The sequence below is a fragment of the Panthera tigris genome, chromosome B1 (assembly GCF_018350195.1).
Source record: "Panthera tigris isolate Pti1 chromosome B1, P.tigris_Pti1_mat1.1, whole genome shotgun sequence".
Classification (NCBI taxonomy): Eukaryota; Metazoa; Chordata; class Mammalia; order Carnivora; family Felidae; genus Panthera; species Panthera tigris.
In genome coordinates this window covers 131,298,835-131,321,714 of record NC_056663.1, presented here as the reverse complement: position 1 = coordinate 131,321,714, position 22,880 = coordinate 131,298,835, and the positions used below count along the sequence as shown (strand labels likewise).

Here is a 22,880-nt window from a genome sequence, read left to right as displayed (position 1 = left end):
ACGAAGGATTAATGTGGATTTGAATTTCTTTTTGTACATTTTATGTTTTCTTGCAGAAAACTGTATAACTTAATCCATATTTAAAAAGAACTACTGGTAGGGTATGAGAATGCCGATAGAAGAGGTTGCTAGCTATCCACCCAAATCCACTCTACTTTCCTTCCACAGAAATAAGTAGCCCCAGGCCCAGTAACATTTCCTGGCCTCTCTTGCAATGAGATATGGCCACATGATTAACTCCTCTCCTATAGGCTGTGTGAGGCAACGTGTGTGGCTTCCAGGCCTGGCTGATAAACTACCCCGGCAGGTACATTCCTCGATGCTCATGATGTCCTTCTGTGAGTTGCAATGGAGATGAAAACCACCGTAGTGTGCTGGAAGCTACTTGAAGAAGAGGGAGACAGTTGGCCTGGGTCTCGAAAAACTGTATGGACCAAGTCCTCCACTTCTCTCCCTGGCTCTCAACTCCTGTTTTAGGTGGTTATGGGAGAAAGAACATTTACTGTGTTCAAGACCTTGCATTTTGGGCCTTTTGTGACACAATTTGCCCTAAAAAATATGGCACCCATTCGTGCACTCATTTTTTTCAACACATGATTTTGGTAAGTGCTGAACTCTGCTAGGCATTGGGGTGCAATGGTAAATGGGGAACCAGACAGACACTGGTCCTTGCCATCACGACTTCTGTATTAAGTTCTTGCTCCAACTGTGGTTTGTTACACTCTTAATATTTTTCATTTCTAGATAGGTTCTTTCTGAATGATAATATTGGCAAATCAAAATTCAAAGTGGCTAGCATATTCTTTCCTTATTCAATAGTATGTACAGGAAAGAAATACTAGATGTGTATAAACATGGTGAGATTGAAAAGTCAGAAGGGTATTTATGTTTCTTAGGTGAAAGGTAGCTTGTGGCTAGGACATAGGGGCAGACCTTTAGCGTAATGTAAAGGAGGTAGTGGGGCAAACCATTCAAGTGTCTGATGAAATAGTCTTTAGGTCAAAGTAAGTTACAATCAAACCCCTCCACCCACCCACTAGGTTCCACCCTCTATCAATTACTCAAGAACACTGATTCTGCAATGGATCCCCTTCTCTTGCACATCAATTCCCTTCTCTATTGACTTATCTTACACAAATACTCTGCGATATCACTCTTTTAAATGCTCTCTCTTGATCTTGCATTGTCTCTGATTCTGCCGCTTCATTTTTCCTCGCTCCTAGAGAGCCACACGTGTTCAAAGACTTTCTACGCTTGCAGTACCCAATTCATTTCCTCTGATTCTTTCTTGAAATTGACCAACTGGATGGTTTCTTCTTTCCTCCTACCTAAATCTACCATAAAGGCAGATGTGGGTATTGCACTATTCCAATTTCTCTCCTCTGATTTGTTGCTGACTAAAATCCAGTAAGGCTCTTGCCCCATGTTTGTACTGAAGATTGCTAGTTGCTCCTTCCTAATCTTTTTTGCCTATACCTTCTCACCTGCCTACAAATGTTGGTATGTCCCAGAGTGCAGTCATTGGAGCCCTTCTTTTTGCTTGTTCCCTACGTGCCAGTTGAGACCATCCCAAGGCTTTAAATGCCAACTGGTGCCAAAGATTTCCAAACTTATCTTCCAAAGACTTCCAAACTTCATCTCTCCCCTGAGCTCCAGATTCACACACCTAACTGCTTACTTGACTTCTTTACTAATGAGCATCTCAAGCTCAACATATCTGAATGGAACTTTTGGTTTTTCCCTCTGAATTTGCCCCTCCAATATTATTCTCCATCTTTCCAGTTACTCTAAAGGTCTTGGAGTCATCCTGCACCCACCTCTTTCTTCACATCCACATCCAATCTATTAGAAAATCCTCTTTATTCCCTCAAAATACATCCATAGTCTGACCTCTTCTTGCCACTTAATGGCTATCATCCTGGCCTAAATTGTTATCAATTCTTGCTTAGATTACGTCAATTATTTTGCTTTAGTGTTTGTTCATCCCTTACCACCTCTGTGCTATTCTTAACACAGTTGCTAGAGCGATTCTTTCAAAAGGTGTATCAGAAAATGATTTTCTTCTTTTTAATCTTCTAGTGGTTCCTCATCTCACTCCAGATAAATCCCAAAGACCTAAAAACAGCTATAAAGGCTTAAGTGATCAGTACCCTTGCTACATCTCTGACCTCATTGCTTATAATGCTCCTTCCTCAACCCTGTTCCAACCACAGCAACCTCTTGCTTATCCTCAAATAGGCGAAGCCTGCTGCCCCCTCTCCCCTCTCCTCACCTGATGGCTCACTCTCTCACCTCTTTCAGGTCCCTGCACAAATCTTCTTAGTGAGCCTGACCAGGGTATCTTCTGTATATCAGTCCTTCACCCCCCACCACTTCCTGTCGTCTCTGCCCACTGCATTTTTTCCCACAGCATGTACTGCCATCTGACTATATATTTTCTTGTTTCTTATTTGATCCTATAAGAATGCAAACTTCAGGATGGCTGTGAGTGTATCTGTTTTGACAACTTCTGTGTCTTTAGCTCCTCAAAGAATGCTTGTCATACAGTTAGTTGTTGTATAGTTGAAGGAATGAATAACTTTAAATCAGTGGTTCACAATGTGGGGCTTTTTTACATTACATTGACACTACCCAGAGAATCACTGTCATGTAGTTTGTGACAGGAATTAGTGCACGGAAAACAAGGGTTGAAAATTGCTGCATTAGGTAGATGACTGTTTTGCAGGGGCAGGTAAGACAGCCTGGGGACAGGAGAGGGTGGCGGTATGCAGACATGTCAGGTGACTGTTTTGATATTCCAGGGCAATTATAACAAGAGCCTCAGTGATGTAATGGCAATACAAAGGGACAAGGGGGTCCTTCATACCATTTTTAAAGTAGAGTCCACTAAATTTGACAACTAACTGAAAAGCTGGAAGAGGGGCTGGGGGCAAACAAAAGGACCAAGAAGATGTTGACTGATGAAATCAGATGGGTAGCCTGGTGAAAAAGAGATTCAGGAGGAAAAGACAATGAATTCGGTTTTAACATGCTCACTTTCTAAGGTGGACTGCAGAGAGCTTCAATCAAATGTTGACTTGGCAGTCATTGGTAGAGAGGTGACATCTGACACCATGTGAGTGGCAAAGCTCTCAAGCAAAGATGGAAAAGAGAAATGAGACAAAACTTGGGAGCATCTACATTCACCTATGCTTTATGGAGGCTGAGCCAGTGAAAGAGATGACGCAGAAGAAAGTCATCGTGATCACAGGACACAGGAGAGGTCAGTGTCACCAAGGTGGAGAGGGAGAGGGTTCTGAGAAAAAGGGAAGAAGTATCAAGCCCCACAAGGGCTTGAGGAGTCAAGGACCAAGAGAATGTCAGAGCACAGGGGTCTTAGAAGAGCAGTTCCAATTCCATGTCCAGACAGCGACAGGGAGAAAGCAGGTTTCCCAGAGAAGTGGGTGTAGAATCTGGGTTACTGGGATTGAACAAGCAAGTGTGAGAAGCAAGATTCAGAACAAGGAAGTGCAGACTGTTCAAAATGTTGGATAGCAAGTGAAGGAAAAGAGACTGGTCATTAGAATCTAGGGAGCAGAAAAGAACTTACGTGTGAACAGTGTTCAGTTTTCTCTATTCTTTAGCACATTTAGTTGCATTTAAATCTCACAAAAAAACCACAGTGAGGCATTAACAGTCCCACTTTACAGATAAAGTAACTGAGGCTAAATAACATGCCCACTCACCATAGATATTAAGTGATAAAGTTGAAACTGAAAACTGAGGTCTGACTGCAAGAGCTATGCTCTTTCCTTGAACCCTGCCTGTGATTTCAGAGGGTGCACAAGGCATTAAACAGATACCGTTTATAAATAAGAGAGCTGCTAGACTATGTTTTCAGTTTTTGTACAATAAATGTGATGCTTACTCTATATTTTATAGAATTAGTATACTCATATGGGGAACATCTGAAAAACAGAGCATGCACTAACAGCCGCTTTTTTTTTTTTTTTTTTTTTTCCTGAGGAGGCTTCATGCCCAGTGTGAGGTCCAACAGGAGCTCGAACTCATGACGGTGAGACCAAGACCGGAGCTGAGATCAAGAGTTGGACTCTTAACTGAGCCACCCACGCACCCCTTGAGTGACAGCTACTTCTAATACTGCTGCTACCACCACCATGATACAATCAATCACTTTAGGCTTATTTCCTTTCAGTCTTTTTTCCTGGGAATGAACATTTTTATATACATTTGTACACACACACGAGATACATACATATACACACATACAAATATGTACACATATACGATACATACATTTATAGACATACATATATAAAAATGTACAGAGACATAGATACATATATAAACACACACTTCATAACCCACTTTTAATATTGAAGGATATAGTAGACTCTCAGCACCACCACTTGTGTGTGACCTTGGAGATGTTATTTAATCTCTTCTGCCTCATTTCCCTCGTGTTTAGAATGAGAATAATAATAATAATAATAATAATAATAATAATAAATCTGCCTTATGGATAATTGGGAGTACTAGAATTGATAATATATACAAAGCACTTAAAATATAACTTGTCAATGTTTTTTATTTTATTACATGGTCTTCTAAATAATAATTTTACTGAACTGACATCCACATTACTAATCTGATCTCGTACTTTTAAGCATTTAGATTGCTTCTAATTTTCCATGATTATGGAAAGCCTTGCAGTCAGCAAATTAATACTCACGGTCTTTTCCATATTTAAGTAGAACTGAGTGGCAGAAGTATGATTACTGGATAAAATGCATGACTGAGTTATGGGCTTTTGATTCAAGCTGTTAAACTGCACCCAGAAGAGGAAGCTTTTAGAGGTGGATGCTTTTTCTAGGCCAACAGAAATGAGCCAGTGGACAGGAAGCCATGAAAACCGTGTGAGTGAGTGTATGTGTATGTTTGTACATGTACATGGGGGTGGGGAGATGGAGGTAGAAAACAGAATTTACACGGACAGTTCTTGAGTTAGAGGGTAACCTCAGAAATTAGAAAAGCCATGTTATCATTTGAGCAGGTGAGAAAATAAAATGAGTGGAGTTCTTAGAGATGTTTTGAAGCAGGAAGGAAGCTGCTGAAACACAAGCTGGGTGTCCTAGTTCTTCCAAGTAAATGAGGAGACAAGGTTTTGCTCTGAGAATGACTGAAGGGTACAGGCATGAGCTAGGAATTTAAAGGAGGAGGAAAAGCTTGGGACCGTGGCAATAATTAGAGATAAGGCAGAACACTCTAATGTCACACACTACCACTAATTTTTAAGCTCTGAATTCTCTGTAGCCTCTTGGTTCCTGCTGGTCATGACTGTCTCAAGAGGTGACAGGGCAAAGGCGAAGTGCCCAGCCAGTTCCCACCTCAGAGGTTCCAGATGTGCAAGATGCTTTTTTTGGTCTACAGCATATTCTCCTTGGTTGTGTTGTGGGCTGGTGTGATCAGTGTGAAATTATCACTCGCTGTGTTCAGGTCCTCTCCTCTCATTTACTCTGGAAAATGGCTTTTGCTCCTATCTCTTCAACAAAACCGCTCTTATTCAGTGATCTCCAGCTTGCTAACCCCAGTGGTCAAACGTGCAGTCTTCTACTTGACCCACCGTCTGACCTTCTCTCCTCTTTGAGATACTGGGTTCACCTGGCTTCGAAGGCATCAAATTCACCTTGTCTGTCTTCTACTTTGCTAGTCTCTTAAGTCTCCTCTCCTGGTACCTTCTCATCTCTCCATCCTCTAAAGGTTGGTGTGTCTTATGGCTCACAGCCCCTGAGGTGACTTTTCTTTTCTGTCCACACTCACTCCCTTGGTCTTTCAAAATACACCCAGAATCCATCCACCACATCACAATGACTGCAATGCACCACTCTAGGAGGAACTGTTCACATTTTAGTCTATGGGAACAGTGCCTCTAGAGTAGTGCATCATACAATCTGCAAGGAAATACATGCTGACTCTGGTATCACCTTGTTCAAACCATCATCATCTTAATTCCAGATTATTGCAATAGCCTCTTAACTGGGGTTTCTCTTTCTGCCATTGCCTGCTTACTATTCTCAACATAGCAGTTGATTCAAATTTCAGTAAGTCAGATCACTATTCTACTTAGAACCCTCAAATGGATTCTCATCTCATCCATAGTAAAGGCAGAGTTCTCACAATGATCCATGAGGCCCTACTTATCTGCCCGCTTTCTCCCATTACCTCTTTAACTTTGCTCACTCTCCTCCAATCACAACGGTACCTTTTTTTTGTTTTTTTGAACATTCCAGATAAATGATTGTCTCAGGGCCTTTGCACCTACTAGGATAGTATGGCTTGCTTCCTCACTTTCTCTAAGTCTTTACACTCAAATGTCAAATTCTTGGGAGATCTTCTCAGATCACTCCATTTAAAATTGCATCGCTTGCTCCCTCACAATTCCTGTCACCATTTCCAGCTCTATGTTTCTTCCTAGCAGTTATCACTATCTGACGTATTTTGTGTTTTACTTACTTATCTTGATTATTGTCTGTTCCCCCTACTAGATTGTAAACTCCATGAGGACAGTAACTTTTGCCTGTTTTTCTCACTGCTGTATCCCCAGGACCTGAAATATTTCCTGGCACATAAAGGCATATAATTATGTATGCATTTCTCCCCTCTCCCACCCAGTTTAGAAATAAATGTTTACTCAGGGTGTAAAGCACGTGAAATGGAGCAGGAAAAGGTTTTGGGGGAGATTTGGGAAAAGTAAACTTAGAAGGTCAAAAGTAAGTGACAAGTTAAGATGCACAACTTAACTTTTAGGATGGAGTCTAAAGACTTGCTATGTTCCCTGGCTATTTGCTTTGTGGTTACCTGTGAAGATCAGATTTAAAAATTCATGGCATATGACAGTTAGAAAAGCTCTTAGACAGCACCTTTACTTTCTACGTGGAAGTTGTGTTGGCAGGGTTTTCAATTATTCACTGCAAAATGACATGGTCCACTTGGCTCACTTATGTTAATACATGACATTCACAACCTGGAATGAGGAAACTGGCAACTAACATGGGGGCAAACCCTTTCACCTAAAAAGACCAAGATGGCATTGGGCTCTCCCATTCAAATGTTTTTAAGCAAAGAATGTCTATAGTTATTATATCAATGAAACACAGATTCTAAGGAATAAATGTACTTTTTCACTTTTATTAGCTATTACCACCATGCTAATTTAAGACATGATTCCTTGTGGAAAAGAAATATTCATGGCTTCAGTTCACGTAAAAAGGGACTGAAATAGAGTACATTCTTTCCAATGAAGTGTTGGACTTTTAGTCATTGTAATCTCTTTGGCAGATAAGCAAATTGTGGGCCAGATAAAGAACTAATGAAATTAACACCATTTATTTTACTTAAAAATTTACTTTTCCCCTACGCAAGAATTAAGTTAATGCTAAAAACATTTAATATGTATAATGGTTCCAAAGCTTACATTCTTTATTTGGAGTGTATCAGAAATGGACCTGAGGTGGGTGATTGCTTCTGTCCCTTCTAGCTGGTCACTATTACTTCTAGAAACAGAGCATCAAGACATTTGGAGGGGAAAAAAGAAATTAACATGTTTCCCTGAATTTGCCTTTATGTGTATTTTATTTAGGGCAAAATTGGGAATCTTCTCTGAGCACATGCATAAATTGACAATGGAAAAGAGGTGGCCCATATTAGTAAATGTATGAAAAACCCAGCATGGAGCTAAAAGCTAGTCAGAGATAAAATAGATCAGAGTATTTACACATTGCATGGTAAAAGCGGACATTGCCTAATTTATTATGGGGACTCCAGCTCATGTTATAAATTTTATCTTCAGTTTTTATTGTTGTTGTTAAATTTTTAAAAACTAAATGGACTAAGAAGACACACTTTGGTTCTCACTTTTCAGAGAAACTGAAGCATATACAGAAAATGATGACGTATACTAATAGTATACAATAACTTGTAATAACTTATATATCAAATCAATAATCCAGGGTTCAATTCTGAGGTAACTGTGTAAGAGGCTGATTTTTTGGTTTTTTTGTTTTTGTTTCTGGTTAATTTGGAAGAAAATAGTTTCTAGAGTATAGGTTTGAACTAAATTTCTGAACACAGAGATTTTTGTACACAAAGATAGTTGACCCTCTTTCTCTATGTAGTTTTCTTTCACTTGGCTTTAAGTTTATTAATTTTTTAAAATAGTCATATATTCAAGAACAAACAGAATGGGGGAAAATAAAAAGGCTTTATTGGCAATATTTCAAAAATAAAATTTAAAAATGCTCCAAAGAATGAGATAAAAATCAGGCCAATTTAAATAAATAGTAAGTGTTCTGTCTTTGTTTCTTTTGGTAGAATATAATTTTTCTCGGCTTTGATTTTAATATTAAAAAGAAATATAAGTGTGCATATTTAGTAGCTCTAAGGTCTTCACAACTCATATCCTATAGTCCTATAAGCTCATGATTGGAATTATTATTATTATTATTTTACATAGCAAAGAAAAGAGATGTGGTATTTCCTAACTGGCTACAAGTAAAAATTTTACAGAATTTTCACTTACCACAAGACCATCTTGATTTTCACTGAGTTCAGAGAGTTTGGAACTGGATTTCTGACGTTTAGGTTTGCCCCTTTCTCCAACACAACCAGAAGTATTTTCATACAACTTTTCCACATCCTGAGCACTCAAAATACAATCTTCGAGGCTGCTGAACCCAGAAGGAATATTTTCTTTGTCGATAAGTCCCCTTGAAATTAAAAAAAAAAAAAACAACAAAAAACCTTGATTTTATTTTAAAAGGTAAAAGGGACATTTTAATGACACTGTCACTGCATCACATGGGAAATCAGGAGGGTGCCCAGAAATTCCATTTTGCCTCTTTGATCAAAATCTGAGCACAGTGCTACTCCTGAGACCAACTGGTGCCAAATAAATCACATTAAAAGAGAAATTATTCCTAGAGGCAAATTGGCAGGGACTGTGTTTCTACCAATGAACAACTTTTGTATTTGTACCAAAAGTAATTTGTATTCAAACAGAGAGAACAGTGCAAGCTTACAAAAAAATCTTCCCATTATTAATAAATTACACCCCCCCACATACACATTTTATAATCCAATGTGTGAAGAAAAATCTGAAAAGGAAATATGTTGTCTTTTTCTCTAGAATGGGACATGCTGATTTTTCCAAATGATGAAGACATTTCAGCATAGTAGAAAAGCATGAGTAACAGAATCCAACTGCATTTGATAGTCTTGGTAGAAATAGCATAAGTTTAAAAAAACTACAGAATACACAGTATTAAAAAAAATTTTTATGTTTATTTATTTGAGAGAGACAGAGTGTGAGCCGAGGGAGGGGCAGAGAGAGAGGGAGACTCAGAATCTGAAATAGGCTCAGCTTAGAGTCTGACGCGGGGCTCGAACTCACGAGCTGTGAGATCACGACCTGAAGTCAGAGGCTCAAGTGACTGAGCCACCCAGACGCCCCCAGAATACAAAACATCTTAACTTAAATATGGATTTATTACTTATCAGTACAAAGTTTCATGACTTAGTTTTAGCTTCATGACTTAGTTTTAGAAGTAGATATGAATGCCATAACTATAGAATTTAATTCACTTAATATTACTGAAACAATGAGTATCTTAAACATTCCCTCAAGGAGTTTTCACAAAATTAAATTACTTAGCAAATTATTTGTCTTTTACTACATCATGGAACAAATTAAGCCATCAGTATAGCGTCATGGCTTGCCAGAGTACAAATGAATGAGATCTCTCCCTTATTGTATGACTAAATTAAGGTAACTCCCTACTACTCATGGAAATACATGAGCTCTAAAGAGCAAAATTGATGACTACATTTTACCATCAGTTCAACCACATCCCAAAAAGAAAGACAATGTTAAATATTTATTCTGCAATCTAAATTCATATCCTGTTTTAGATGAGCTTATAATGGAGGCAAAATTATGAATTAAATATTTTACTATCTTAGACTATCTTTGGTGATTTTTAGCACTCCACATTTAATTTAGTCTTATTTTATACAACTTTTAATGTAAAAACATATAGACTTAGTAAAAGTATATAAAAGATTGATGCAACAGTTATTAGAAATATCCTAAACATAAAATAACAGAAGGCATGAGAAAGCTGATAGGGGCTAACATGCTGGCACATATACTCATGCAAACACTCTTAAATCTTCCCCCTTCATGTGCTGAGAGAGGTGCCTTTTATGGATAGTTGGATGAGTTTGGTATCAACTTCAAAAATAGTTGTTTTACTATATAAAATCTGTCTAATCGCTCTTCTGATTTCCTCTAACTCCTGGGGTATACATCCTACTATTATTTTTTTAGTGGGGGTGGGGGTTTATGTTTGAAAGCTCTTAGGACAGAATTGTTTACCCCCAAATTCCTATGTTGAAGTCCTAACCGACAACGTGACTGTTTTGGAGACAGGGACTTTACAGAGCTAATTAAGGCTCAATGAGGCTATAAGGGTGGGGCTCTACTCTGTTAGAACTGGTGTTATTATAAGAAAAGGAGGAGACACCGGGAAAGCATGCACACAGAAGAAAGGCCATGGGAGGACACAGAGAAGGCACTGTCTGCAAATCGAAGAGAGAAGTTTCTCATCAGAAACCAACCCCATCTGCACCTTGATCTTGGACTTCCAGCCTCCAGAACGGTGAGGAAATAAATCCTTATTGTTTAAGTCCCCCAGGTAGTACTTTGTGAAGGTAGCCCCAGCAGGCTAATACAAAAGCTAAAAACTAGTTTTAGAAATTAAAACACAAAGTTCATTTTATAATCTTTTTGAATAGTGAATAAATGACTGGAATAAGTCCTGTCAAAATAAATATATGAAAATCTGTTCAGTGTGTTCATGTGGAAATCCTGATCTCTTAAAAAAAAAAAAAAAAAAAAAAAAGGTCTCTGAGTCAACACCTTTCAGCCACAGTACAAATGTGACTGTGAGAGCACTGGAATACAATTCCTGACTGCAACATTCGGACAGCTTTCAATCATACTGGACATCACTGAGATTTGACCTGAACTCAAATCTCTGCGGCTTCTCACTTCATCTAGAGTTTCTCCCTCACCCCTACATGCACACTTAATGTTCTAGTAATACCTAACTATTTATCGTTCCTCTAATAGTACAGCATAATTTTTTTCTTTTACTTTGAACTAGGAATTTAATATAATATTTGTAACAAAGAAATCTGTATATACATTTCCAATTTATTGTGTATTGGACAGTTGAAACCACTTTAACTTAAATTACGCTTTGCCTCTTAGAAAGTATTTATTATAAAATTTTCACACACATAGAAAAGAAGAGAGACTCACAACGAACTTCCATATACCCCTCACCAAGAGTCAACATTTCCATGCATCTGGCAGATGGCAAGCTTTTTAATAAATGAATTAAACTGAAACCTTTCACATAATGAACATGTTCCTTAAACCTTGGTATTTTTATGGTAGCAAATAATAACATAAACCTGACATTTCCTTTTAAATTTAAACAATAAATAATTAGCATTAAAATGAAATATTTACAGTCTACCTTCTGTATTTGTTTAAACAATGTCACGATGACTTTAGTATAGACTTTATTGGCTCTTTAATCTCATCCTGAAATATGGTCATCACTGGCTTTAAGGATATATTTTTTTAATTGGTTGCAGCTCTAAGTTGTTAGGAGGCCAAACAATAGACAAAAATATAATGAGTTTGTATATTTAAGAACTCTTTTTTTTCCTTTTTTTTTTTTTTTTTTTTTGAGGGGGAGAGGGGCAGAAGGAGAAGGAGAGAAAGAATCTCAAGCCGGCTCCATGCTCAGCACAGAGCCTAATGCGGGGCTCGATCTCACAACTGTGAGATCATGATCTGAGCCAAAGCCAAGAGTCAGACGTTTAACCGACTCAGCCACCCAGGCACCTCTTTAAAAACTCTTTTTAGCCATTCCATAGAGTTATTAGTTTTGAATAGAATATATTAAAGTCTAGCTTAATTTTTATTTTTTAAACAAAGCCTGATGAAAATCTTTGATAAATGAATCAATTATGCATAAGTATATACTGAGAAAAACATACTTACTATAGGCTATGATAATGATTCTCAACCTTTGCACAATCAGTGATATGTCACTGTATCTCCTGGGGACATACTGGAGAGGACTTTCATGGGGACAAAAGTAGTAGGTCTGGGGCCCTGAGAGATAAGGGCCTCACTCCTCCACAGCCCTGGTGAGCTCAGAGAGGCAGTGCAGTGTGGCGTGGAGGTTGAAGAGGAAGGACTATCAAGACACGCTAATTACCCAGAATGTCAGGTGAGGAGGAGGCCATATGACTAGGAGGGTGAGGCCAACAGGGAACACAGGAAGGGGACTTCTGCATGCCCAGACCACACACCAAGGAGAAAGAGTAATGCAAGACTGTAAGTTACCTTGGCCACACACAGTTTGCAGCCCGAGATTCACTCACTCAGTGCACAACTTAATCTGACCACAATGAGTAAGCAGCGTGAGCAGGGAAGGAAATTACCAGAGAAGAAACTTTAAGGGGAAGGCTGGAGTTTCGTGGGTCGTTAGATTAGTCAGCTTCTACCATTCTCCATCTCATTTGTTCTCCTGATATTGATAGTAAAATATGATTGAGATAACTTATATTAGAAACATTCCCAACTCTGGGAAACTAAACTCTGCAGGAAAGGTTACTTAGTCTGTGTTTCATATTTTTCTGTCTATCCCCATTCACTGTGACCTTACCCCACTGTGCTGTGCCCTGCCTGCTGCTGTGCACCCACCATCAACACTTCCACTGTCTGTCTCTGTTCTCTGTCTTGTGCTTACTACCACTTGCATCCAACCTCAGCTTGCTGTCCACCTGTCCAAACAAAGAGAGTGGAAAGCACGACGTCGTGACATACTAAGACTATTTTTAAAATGCAATGTGTTGCTACATACTGTTTGGCAAAAAATGAGGCAGAGGATATGAACAGTATTAAATAATTTGTACTTGCTGTGTAACATAATTTAGGCAGTACACAAACTAATTATACTCCTAAACATTTTCTATAAAGTTTAGTCAATAGCTAATTTTAAACATAAATACCTCCCGAATTACAATTTTTCTATTCTCTAAAGGTAGTATTACACAGCACCCTCTCCAACCCAGCAGCTTCAAGACAATTAAAAAAAAAATTTTTTTTAATGTTTTTATCTATCTTTGAGATGGAGAGAGACAGAGCATGAACAGAGGAGGGTCAGAGAGCGAGGGAGACACAGAATCTGACGCAGGCTCCAGGCTCTGAGCTGTCAGTCAGCACAGAGCACCATGCAGAGCCCGAACTCATGGACTGTGAGATTATGACCCGAGCTGAAGTCGGACACTTAACCGACTGAGCCACCCAGGCGCCCCTAAGACAATTTTTTTTAAAGTGCTGCCTATATCACTTAAAAAGTCAGTAGGTTATACCACTGATACTGTTTTATTTCTAAAATTACATTTGTTAGTATAGCTCTTAAACATCTTGACAATATGCGGCATGGTATTTATTTACACGACTTGTCTTTTGTGTCTTTCTTTAATCAAAAAGAAATCTCTTTTTTCCCTTAGATTTTGATGTAGATTATGAATCCAGGTAAAAAAGAATGAGGAGGACTAGGGTCTGATTTAGTCTTTGACATTTAATAAGGAATTCAAAACAATAACTTTTTAGAGACTAAATGCTACGGTAGATAAAAATAAAATTTTTGGGAAAAATATATGAATATAACTTTATTTTCCATGACAATTTAAATAATGATTATTCAAACATATGGATAATTATTTATTTGTATTTTCTCAAATCCCTGAAAATCTCAAATTCTTGACATTCATGCTGTGGGAAAGCTTAAAATCAGTCACTATAATAATAAAGAACACAAACATTTTCTTTTCTGATTAGACTTAGGCTCAACATTCCTTACCCTAAAATGTAACCAACTGTCAGAATATTACAGTGATATTCTAATATTTCATCAGGCCAATACAGCAGGGAAATCTGTTGATTTCATAAGGTGTTCTAACAGCTAAATGAATGTTGTCTAAGAGAAAAACCACCTCTGGACAGGCATAGGGCCATTTTCTCCTCCAGTGGTTCAGCATCCTTCTCAATAAGATATTCATGAGGAAGCCATGAAATGTATTAAATCAGAGGTGGTTTCCTACAATATACATCTAGACAACATAAAACATCTAGAAAAAGCTGAAATATTCATTTAGCTGCCTACAAATTTCCAAAAGTTACCTTAGAACAGTCAAGGGCACTTGGGTGGCTCAGTCAGTTAAGCATTTGGCTCTTGATTTTGGCTCAGGTCATGATCTCACAGTTTCGGGAGTTCAAGCCCCACATTGGACCCTGTGCTGACAAGCGCAGAATCTGCTTGAGATTCTCTCTCTCTGCCTCTCCCCTGCTTGCACTCTCTCTTTCTCAAAAACAAAAAATAACAAACTTAAAAAAAAGAATAGTCAAAATGAAACTTTTAAAGTTTTAACCTGAATACTGAAATGGGAATGGCTATAATGCAGTGACTAATTCAGGTGTATATTTTTAAAAGGAGAAGAGAAAATCCAAATAAGAGGCACTAATGCCAACTCACACATCTCTGCTGCGTCGAACTTCATCCTGCTCTTTGGACTGGCGGCGGCGCTGTCTGGCAGATGTGGAAGAAGACGCTGATGATGTTCCAGACTCTGAGTCCTCTGAACTTTGGCCTCCAGGGCCATTAACATCAAAAAGATGCTGCTCTACGGCTGACCGGATGGTTCTTTCTAAGAGTCTAATAAAAAAAGAATACAGAGTCACTCAGGTAATCAAATTTATCAATGATTGTCTTTAAAAGTTTGTATCTCTAATTTTGGAAAATCTGTATTTCCAATGGTAGATCTACTATAGTTTCATGAACAGAGATAGCATATGAGACATCTCAAAATATCTGTATCGTGTGTTAAAGATAAAACCCAACCTAACAAATCCTACCAATTTGATAACCGTGTTTCTCATCTCTGTAGGTCCAGGATTACTGAAATGCTCACAGCAAGTCTAGCAACAGTTATCAGAGGCCATCAGGAAATAAGGGTCATTTATATAAGGCAGAATGAGGAAATATTTTTTTTTCCTCCTAGAATAAGAATAGACCTATTCTTATAAGGGTGAGTTCCTCCAGATGTCATACCAGTTCTTTAGAGGAAGGCAGTATGGTTTGTGAAGCAAACTGGCACAAATAATTTTATGATGGCTATTATCTATTTAGAATCCCTTTAAGATAAAATTATGCAGGGAATAATGCTATTAAAAAGGAATACCTCACGAGAACAATTACTACTTAGAATAGCAAAATCTTTCTGAACCTCCATTAAATTAAATTGTGATGTATACAGTTGAAGCTGCATTCATGCAAACATCCTAATACTCATTACTGAAGATGGTAGGATAGATTTCCTTCGTCCAACATGAAGAAATACTTCAGTACAGGGGCTAAAAAGAGTGCACGATGGGATAGATAAGGTATCCCTCTAAAGCTGTATAATCTTTCAATGTGTCCAAACTTCTTTTATCACCACACTATTTAATTCTAAATAGCTGGCATGGAAAATTCTAAACATATTCTCCTCAAACCACATTTTTCTGCACTTGAAAAAAGAATCACATCCAAACTCATCAAATGGTACACATTAAGTATGTATAGTTTTTTGTGTCTCAATAAAGCTATTAGAAAATTTAAAAGAACCATGTACATAGTTTTAAAATGTTCAGATTAAGAAAAAAACATTTGCTTAAATAAAATGGGTTTTAAAAAATTTAAGAACTTCAGATTTTCCAAATGTAGTTTTCTACCAGATGTATAGTAATTTCATTAAAACTATTTGTAGACATTGAACAAGTATAGTCTAACTTGGGCATTAGAACTTTTATATTTAGAACTCCATATCCCAATGATTCAAGATTACCTAACAGTGGCACACAGGGATGTCAGTGAATTAATATGTACATACAAACCCATCCCACATCTTTTCCAAACTATGTAAGATATAAAAGAAGTAAAGGTTGTCAGGAAACACATAAGCAAGAACACATCAGTCTTGGTATAATTCCGGAATCTCTTTAAAATTCACAAAGCTAAGAGAGGTCAGTCCTGCCCTCTCACTGCTTCTTTACCTAACAAAGAAGAAAAAAAAATCCCAATTTATCCTGTTGGATCCAAATTCATACTAACTAGTGCTTTTTTAAATTCTCTCTACCTCCTTATCACATCTTCCCTCCTTTTCTGCCTGATCCCTGTTGATGGAAGATGCTCTAAAAAGGCCCATTTATGTCTCAGCAAGGAAGGAAGGAAGGAAGGAAGGTGTGTTGGAAAGTCTTTGAGCAAGAAACTATTTATATTTATTTAGTGCCTAATATACATCAGGCACTTTTCTGTATGTTAGGGATACAGCCATGAATATGACAGACAAGACCCCTGTGTTTATGGAGCTTATGTTGCTGCTATGAGGCAAGATGGGTAATAAATCGTGAAATTTCAGATGATGATAAATTCCCTCCAAAATGGAGTCCAGGATTGGAGAGTGACTGTGGATAGTCAGGGATGGCTTCTCGGACGAGAGGACATTGGAACAAAAAAGTGGACTATAGGAAAATTATTGGCCAGGCTGAAAAACAGCCAGTACAAGGGCTCTGTGGCAAATATATGCTTGGCCTATTCCAGAAAGAGAAGGTCACGAGGTTGCAGCATAATGAGCAATCTAGTCAGAGAGGTAGGCAAGGGCAGGTAACTGGAGTTTAGATTTTAGACCATGTGCAATTGGTGGCCTGAGGGAAAAAAAGGCAGATGATGGACATAATCAATAGAACACTATTGCTGCCTTGTGGAGAAAGGATTTGTTGCCATCATTAATTTGTTTTTGATTCTGTGTCCCTATTGGGCTGTAAAGTCCCTGAAGGCAGAGCCCAAAGCTTATCTGACATTACACACTTAACACTCTGCTTGGCATAGTGCAGGTACTCAATAAATGCTGGCTGATTAAACATTATGAGGGAAGAAGAAAAGATACTGTTACTACTTTAGCCTTTAATGACATCCTTCATTGCAAGATACCTCCCCCAACACACATTTTGCAAATATTAATAGACTCTGACATTATTTTGACTGAAGCAAACATCTTGCATGTTCAAACGGTTGAGTCGTCTCTAGTCACACACCCACACAGAAGCTCAAACAGGAACACTTCTTATTTAGTCCTCTTCTCTGGTTTTAAAAATAATCATTGGTTGCTTACTGTATTAATTTCCCAATACGATACACCATTAGAGTAGCTTTTTTTCTGTTTGATAAATGGGAAAGGAGGGGAAAAAACCCAATCCAAAAAACTTACTCTCCAGTTGTTGAAACATTGCTGACTTGGGATACATGCGTACTGTGGAAAAGAAGCACAAAGAAATAAAGTCAGATTAGAGCACAGAGACTGTGAACCCAATGTCTGAAGGGGATTCCAGGCTGAAAGTATCAGCCAGACTCTGACTGTTCTCTGTACAATGTTTAACCATCCACTGACAGATGCTGATTTTCACTTGTTTCTAGAATTAGAGGATGGCCCTGGGTGTTTACTCCTGAAAGGTGCTTCCCTCTGCCCCTCCATTTTAAAGATGTCTATGACATAGAGTTCTAAAGTGATCTTTACAAACCATCTCTACCTTCTAACCCTACCACCACGGTTCTAGTTCAGGGTCTTTTCATTTTCCCAAAATGTTAATACAATGTTGCTGACTGCCTTCCTGCTACCAACTCTACCCATTCCTGGCGCTCCCCAGCCCAAATCTGGTCCCTCCTTGTCCACCTCCTCCAGATGTGCATACAGAAGCAGCTTTCTAAAGCTGCTCTGAACATGCAGACAGCAGCAGGAACCACAGGGGACCGAAAAGAAGGAAGCAACACTGGTTTCTACAGGACTATTTCTAAGCCATTTTTTCTTCTGAAGTTCCTCAAGATGGAGAATCCCTCAAGCTCTACAATGTTTCATCTCAACACCTAATTTACAGCCCTTTTATTGAGCATTTATAAACTCCTTCTACCTCCCCATTTTATCCAAAGCCTGAATTCCTTCAAAAACATTACAAAGTAGTCAAACGTTAAGTGGAACAGTGGGATTATAGAACACTACCTGATCAGCACACTCTGGAACTTCTCCCCTCTTGCTTGCACCCTGTGTTCATACAACCACAGTGAGGGTTGAAGCTAGCAAATACTTTAGCAGCATCAATACCAAGACTTTCTCACAGTCAGCCTTCCAGTGCTTAGTCAGCTTCTAAATCAAGATTCAAAAGTCTGCTTAAAAGAAAATCCTTCATGCTTATCAAACTACAGTTTTACATAACAGACAAAACAGTGCTCTTTTTTCCTCATTCTTTGTAGAAGACACCTGAAGAAAATGACAGTCCTTAATGACCAATACTGATGGCAGCCTTTCAAGCACCCCAAACATCCTCATATGTGCTACGCAATTTTCAACATACAAAATTGATTTTTTAAACCACCTGTTGGGTTTTTCTTCTACGTACATGTGTATCTCATCTCTTTCCATTCTGAATCTAAGTGCCTCAAGGGACGGTATGACACTTCTCCTTTACTGCTATTATGCTCCCTACCATTACCACTATCATCAGACAGAGCTTAGCACTTATTATCCCAGAGGTGATCAACACTCACTCTTTAGCCCAGAGAATTTCCTTTAAAAAAGCCATAGCTATTTTCACGGCCACAAACCACAGTCAAATCCCGGAAGAGACACAAAAAATAATGCTATCGTTCACAAGGGAAACTGATGTGAAAAATCGCAATAAATGAACAAATGAACAAATAAATACACTCTAACACTTACTGAGTACTTAGTATGTTTCAGACACTGTGCTAAGTATTTTGTACATAGATTTTCTTGTTTGCTGTTTACGATAGCTCCCTGAGGTAGGTACTATTGTTTCCTCAATTTTCAGATGAAGAGGTTAGAGGTTAAGAAACTTGCCCACAGTGACAGAGCCAAGAAGTAGATGAGCTGGAATTTGAACCAAGAAAGTTTTAGCTCAGAGTCTAAGCTTTTAATCACCACACCAGACATTCAATCCATCACTAACTAGAAGAAAAACTCACTAGAATCATCTTTGTAGATGGAGGCTTGGACTTAGGTATTTTACTTTGCTTTTAATCACAACCATTTTTTATCTGCTTCACAATGCCTGTTATTCACAGTGGTTCCCAGGTTACATAACCAATAATATATCCTTTGCTGTTCTCTGTCCTTAACTGGAACAGGCAGTTCCTGCTTTTGATGCTTTGTGGCTCACCCTCTGTAAAGTCAACACTGTATAATTAACTCCTGCATTTCACTTTTCAATGCAGTTGCACAACCTTAGTTTTGGGAACATGGACCAATGTGAATGATGACTCCAGGAGAATGCAGAAGAGGGAGAAAATGTGGATCTGCTAGATGCTAAAAATATTCCAAAGACATGTAAGTATAATCAGCCAATTAGTCCTCCAGGCCATCTCAGAATGAGGAGATGTACATCCTTTCTTCTCTTCTACATACTTTTAACCTGAACTTCTTTTTGCTTATTCAAGCACACACTGATGTTTTTATGTTCCTTTTTGGGGGCTGGGGGCCAGGACACAAAAAGAAAGGTGAGGAAGAAAGAGACAAGAAAATGACATCAAGTAGAACCAGGTTTTGAGATTACTAACTGAGGAAGTGCTTCTCAAACATTAAGGCATAGCTGAATCACCTAGGAGCTTGTTTGCAAACAGACTCTCCTTTAATAGTCTAGGTCTCAGGAAGGGGACTGCCTTTCTAACAAATTGTACAGTGATTCTAAGGCTGCTGATTTGTGTAAGACACTGATTAGCAAAGCTGTAATTCCCTGCAACTCAAATTCTTTAAGACTTCAATTACTTGGATATCACAATAGCTATTTTTAAACTTTCTAATCTAAGTAATGAGGGTATGAGTTGGAAAACTTAGGCTAGCATAAGTGAATAAAAGGCAACATGTCAAAATTTCCCTCGTAGCTTGTAACCTAAGCCATGTAAATCAGTCTTGTAAAATTTATTTATTTATTTTTCAATGTTTATTTATTTTTGTGAGGCAGAGACAGAGTGCCAGTGGGGAAGGTCAGAGAGAGAGAGAGAGAGAGAGAGAGAGAGAGAGAGAAACACAGAATCTGAAGCAGGCTCCAGGCTCTGAGCTGTTAACACAGAGTCTGATGCAGGGCTCAAACTCGTGAGCCACGAGATCATGACCTGAGCCAAAGTCGGCCTCTTGACCAAATGAGCTAGTCAGGTGCCCCCAAATCAATCTTTTTTTCTTTTTAATGTTTATTTACTGATTTTTGAGAGAGAGTGTGTGCACAAGTGGGGGAAGGGCAGAGAGAGACACACACAGATCCCAAGCAGGCTCCATGCTGTCAGCAGAGAGCCCAATGTGGGGCTCGAACCTACGAACCATGAGATCATGACTTCAGCTGAAAAAAAGAGTCAGATGTTCAACTGACTGAGGCCACCCAGGCACCCCAACATAAATCAGTCTTAAAGAGCCATTTTCAGAATGCAAAATAAATGAATAAATCAATAACAAAAACAAGTAATTAAATCATATTCAATTTTGCTTATATATTGATCTTAGGTCAAATTTATGATTATTTAGTTTCTTCAACATTCCTTTGGAAGTTTTGGTATACTTAGCATGCCCATGTTTTCATGTTTTTAAAACAGAATTTGTGTAAAGCAAGTATTCTGAGAAGAGAATATTTTCCATTGGAAATCAAAAAAGGGAAGTTCTGGTCTCAGCTCTGCAGTTAATGAGCTGAAATCATACATTGTCAGTTAGCCTGGCTGTTTGGATTGGTTTCTTCCTACAGAAAATGAAAGGCTTGGCTACTGATCTCTGTGGTTTTCTTTTAGCTCTAAAAGTTTACTTCCCTAAAGTTTAAATCATTACAAAAGGTTATAACTGCATAATGTTTTATGATAGTTTTGGTCATAGTTATGGTTTATTAAATACCAATATGGCTTTGGTGAGGTATCCAAACACCTCTATAGTTCCTGTGGGATAATTCACCACTAACAAGATTTCTAAGAATATTTAATGACAGAAATAGGGGTTATATTTCCATAGCTATAATTGACTCATGAAGGTAATTCTAAGACACTGATAAAAGAACAATAAGCAAATAAGCTAAAGTGAAAGATTTCCTTCAAGCCACATGTAGCTTGTTTTTTATCCTCTGCAGAAAGCTAAGAATAATGAATTCTTTCAGAGCCCTTTGCTAACAAAATTTCTTACCATGCAATATAAACACTTGAATATGGAAGAGATCATATCATAATGTTGATAAAACAAGTATTCAAAACTGAAAGAGGTGCACCTGGGTGGTTCAGGCAGTTAAGCATGTGACTCTTGATTTTGGCTCAGGTCATGATCTCACATTGGTGAGATGGAGTCCCCCTATGGGCTCTGCGTTGACAGCCACAGACAGAGCCTGCTTGGGATTCTCTCTCTGCCCCCTCCCCACCATGTATGGGCATGCTTTCTCTCTCAAAATAAACAAACATTAAAAAAAAAAAAACCTGAAAGAAATAAGCTTATATGCAGACTCCAGCACTATGGACAATTTCATTACCCAAGCCTGCTGTAAGCGACAGTGCAACTGCATTCACTATTGGTATAGTTATTTAAAATAGATTCTAAGCCTACTCTGCAATACATTCTAAATTTTTTTTAATGTTTATTTATTTTTGAGAGAGAGAGAGTGAGTGAGCGAGAGGAAGAGGGACAGAGAGAGAGGGAGACAGAGAATCTGAAGCAGGCTCCAGGCTCCGAGCTGTCAGCACAGAGCCTGATGCGGGGCTCGAACCCACAAACTGTGAGATCATGACCTGAGCCAAAGTCAGATGTTTAACTAACTGAGACACCCAGGTGCCCCTGCAATATATTCTATGACATACTTAAATATATTTAGTCCGTATCTCTATTAACAAAACTCAAACTACATTTCTGGAAGCTGAATATGCTCAACAATATTAGTCTATAAATTTGCATGTGATAAGATGCACAGAATGCCTGTTGACAAGTGATTTTCTAATTAGAGCTCTTGGTCTGAAATAAAGAAATCTACATATAAAAAGAATGAAGTTTCAATTCTACTAAAATCCGACATCTTGAAAGAGCATGTGTTCTCTTTTTCTGTATGTTCTCTTACTTCAGTGTGTTTTCTTTTCTGTGGTATATAAATCTGAAGCAGGCTCCAGGCTCTGAGCTGTCAGCACAGAGCCGATGTGGAGTTCAAACTCACGAGCTGTGAGATCATGATCTGAGCCGAAGTTGGACGCTTAACTGACTGAGCCACCCAGGTGCCCCTAATGAATAAGGATATAAAAGACAATTAAGTGATATTTAATTCAGCCTAAGCATGAAGATCATGTAACTAATCAAAATAGCATCAAGCTCCTAATTTGTCTATTTAAGAGAATACACTATTTTTAGTATTATTTTAAAATACTAAAACAATTGATATGCAGCGTCAACATTATAAGATGAATCTAATGTTATTTCTTGCAATTGCAGAACAGATTTCTAATTAAAGCTTTAACCATTGTCTTCAGTGGACAGTGTCATACAATAAAACAAATACACTTGATCTTCAGTGTTTATTCACTTTAAATTTTAGCTATTATTATATGTAGAAATTAATGGAGCATTTATAGGTGCTCAACTTTGACAAAAATTGTATCACTGTTTTGTGGTGGTGTTACAGA

At 38.2% G+C, this 22,880-nt stretch overlaps 1 protein-coding gene across 6 annotated transcripts in view; it reads right to left on the bottom strand.

Moving 5' to 3' along the window:
- The window catches only part of FAM13A (family with sequence similarity 13 member A), a 355,423-nt gene that overhangs the window by 55,609 nt on the left and 276,934 nt on the right, over positions 1-22,880 (bottom strand). For all 6 annotated transcript variants that reach the window (XM_042984194.1, XM_042984193.1, XM_042984195.1 and 3 more), the window contains 3 exons: positions 17,452-17,493; positions 14,679-14,858; positions 8,579-8,765 (listed from right to left, as the gene is read on the bottom strand). In XM_042984194.1, coding sequence (XP_042840128.1) covers positions 8,579-8,765; positions 14,679-14,858; positions 17,452-17,493 — 409 coding nt within the window. The remainder of the gene's footprint in view (positions 1-8,578; positions 8,766-14,678; positions 14,859-17,451; positions 17,494-22,880) is intronic.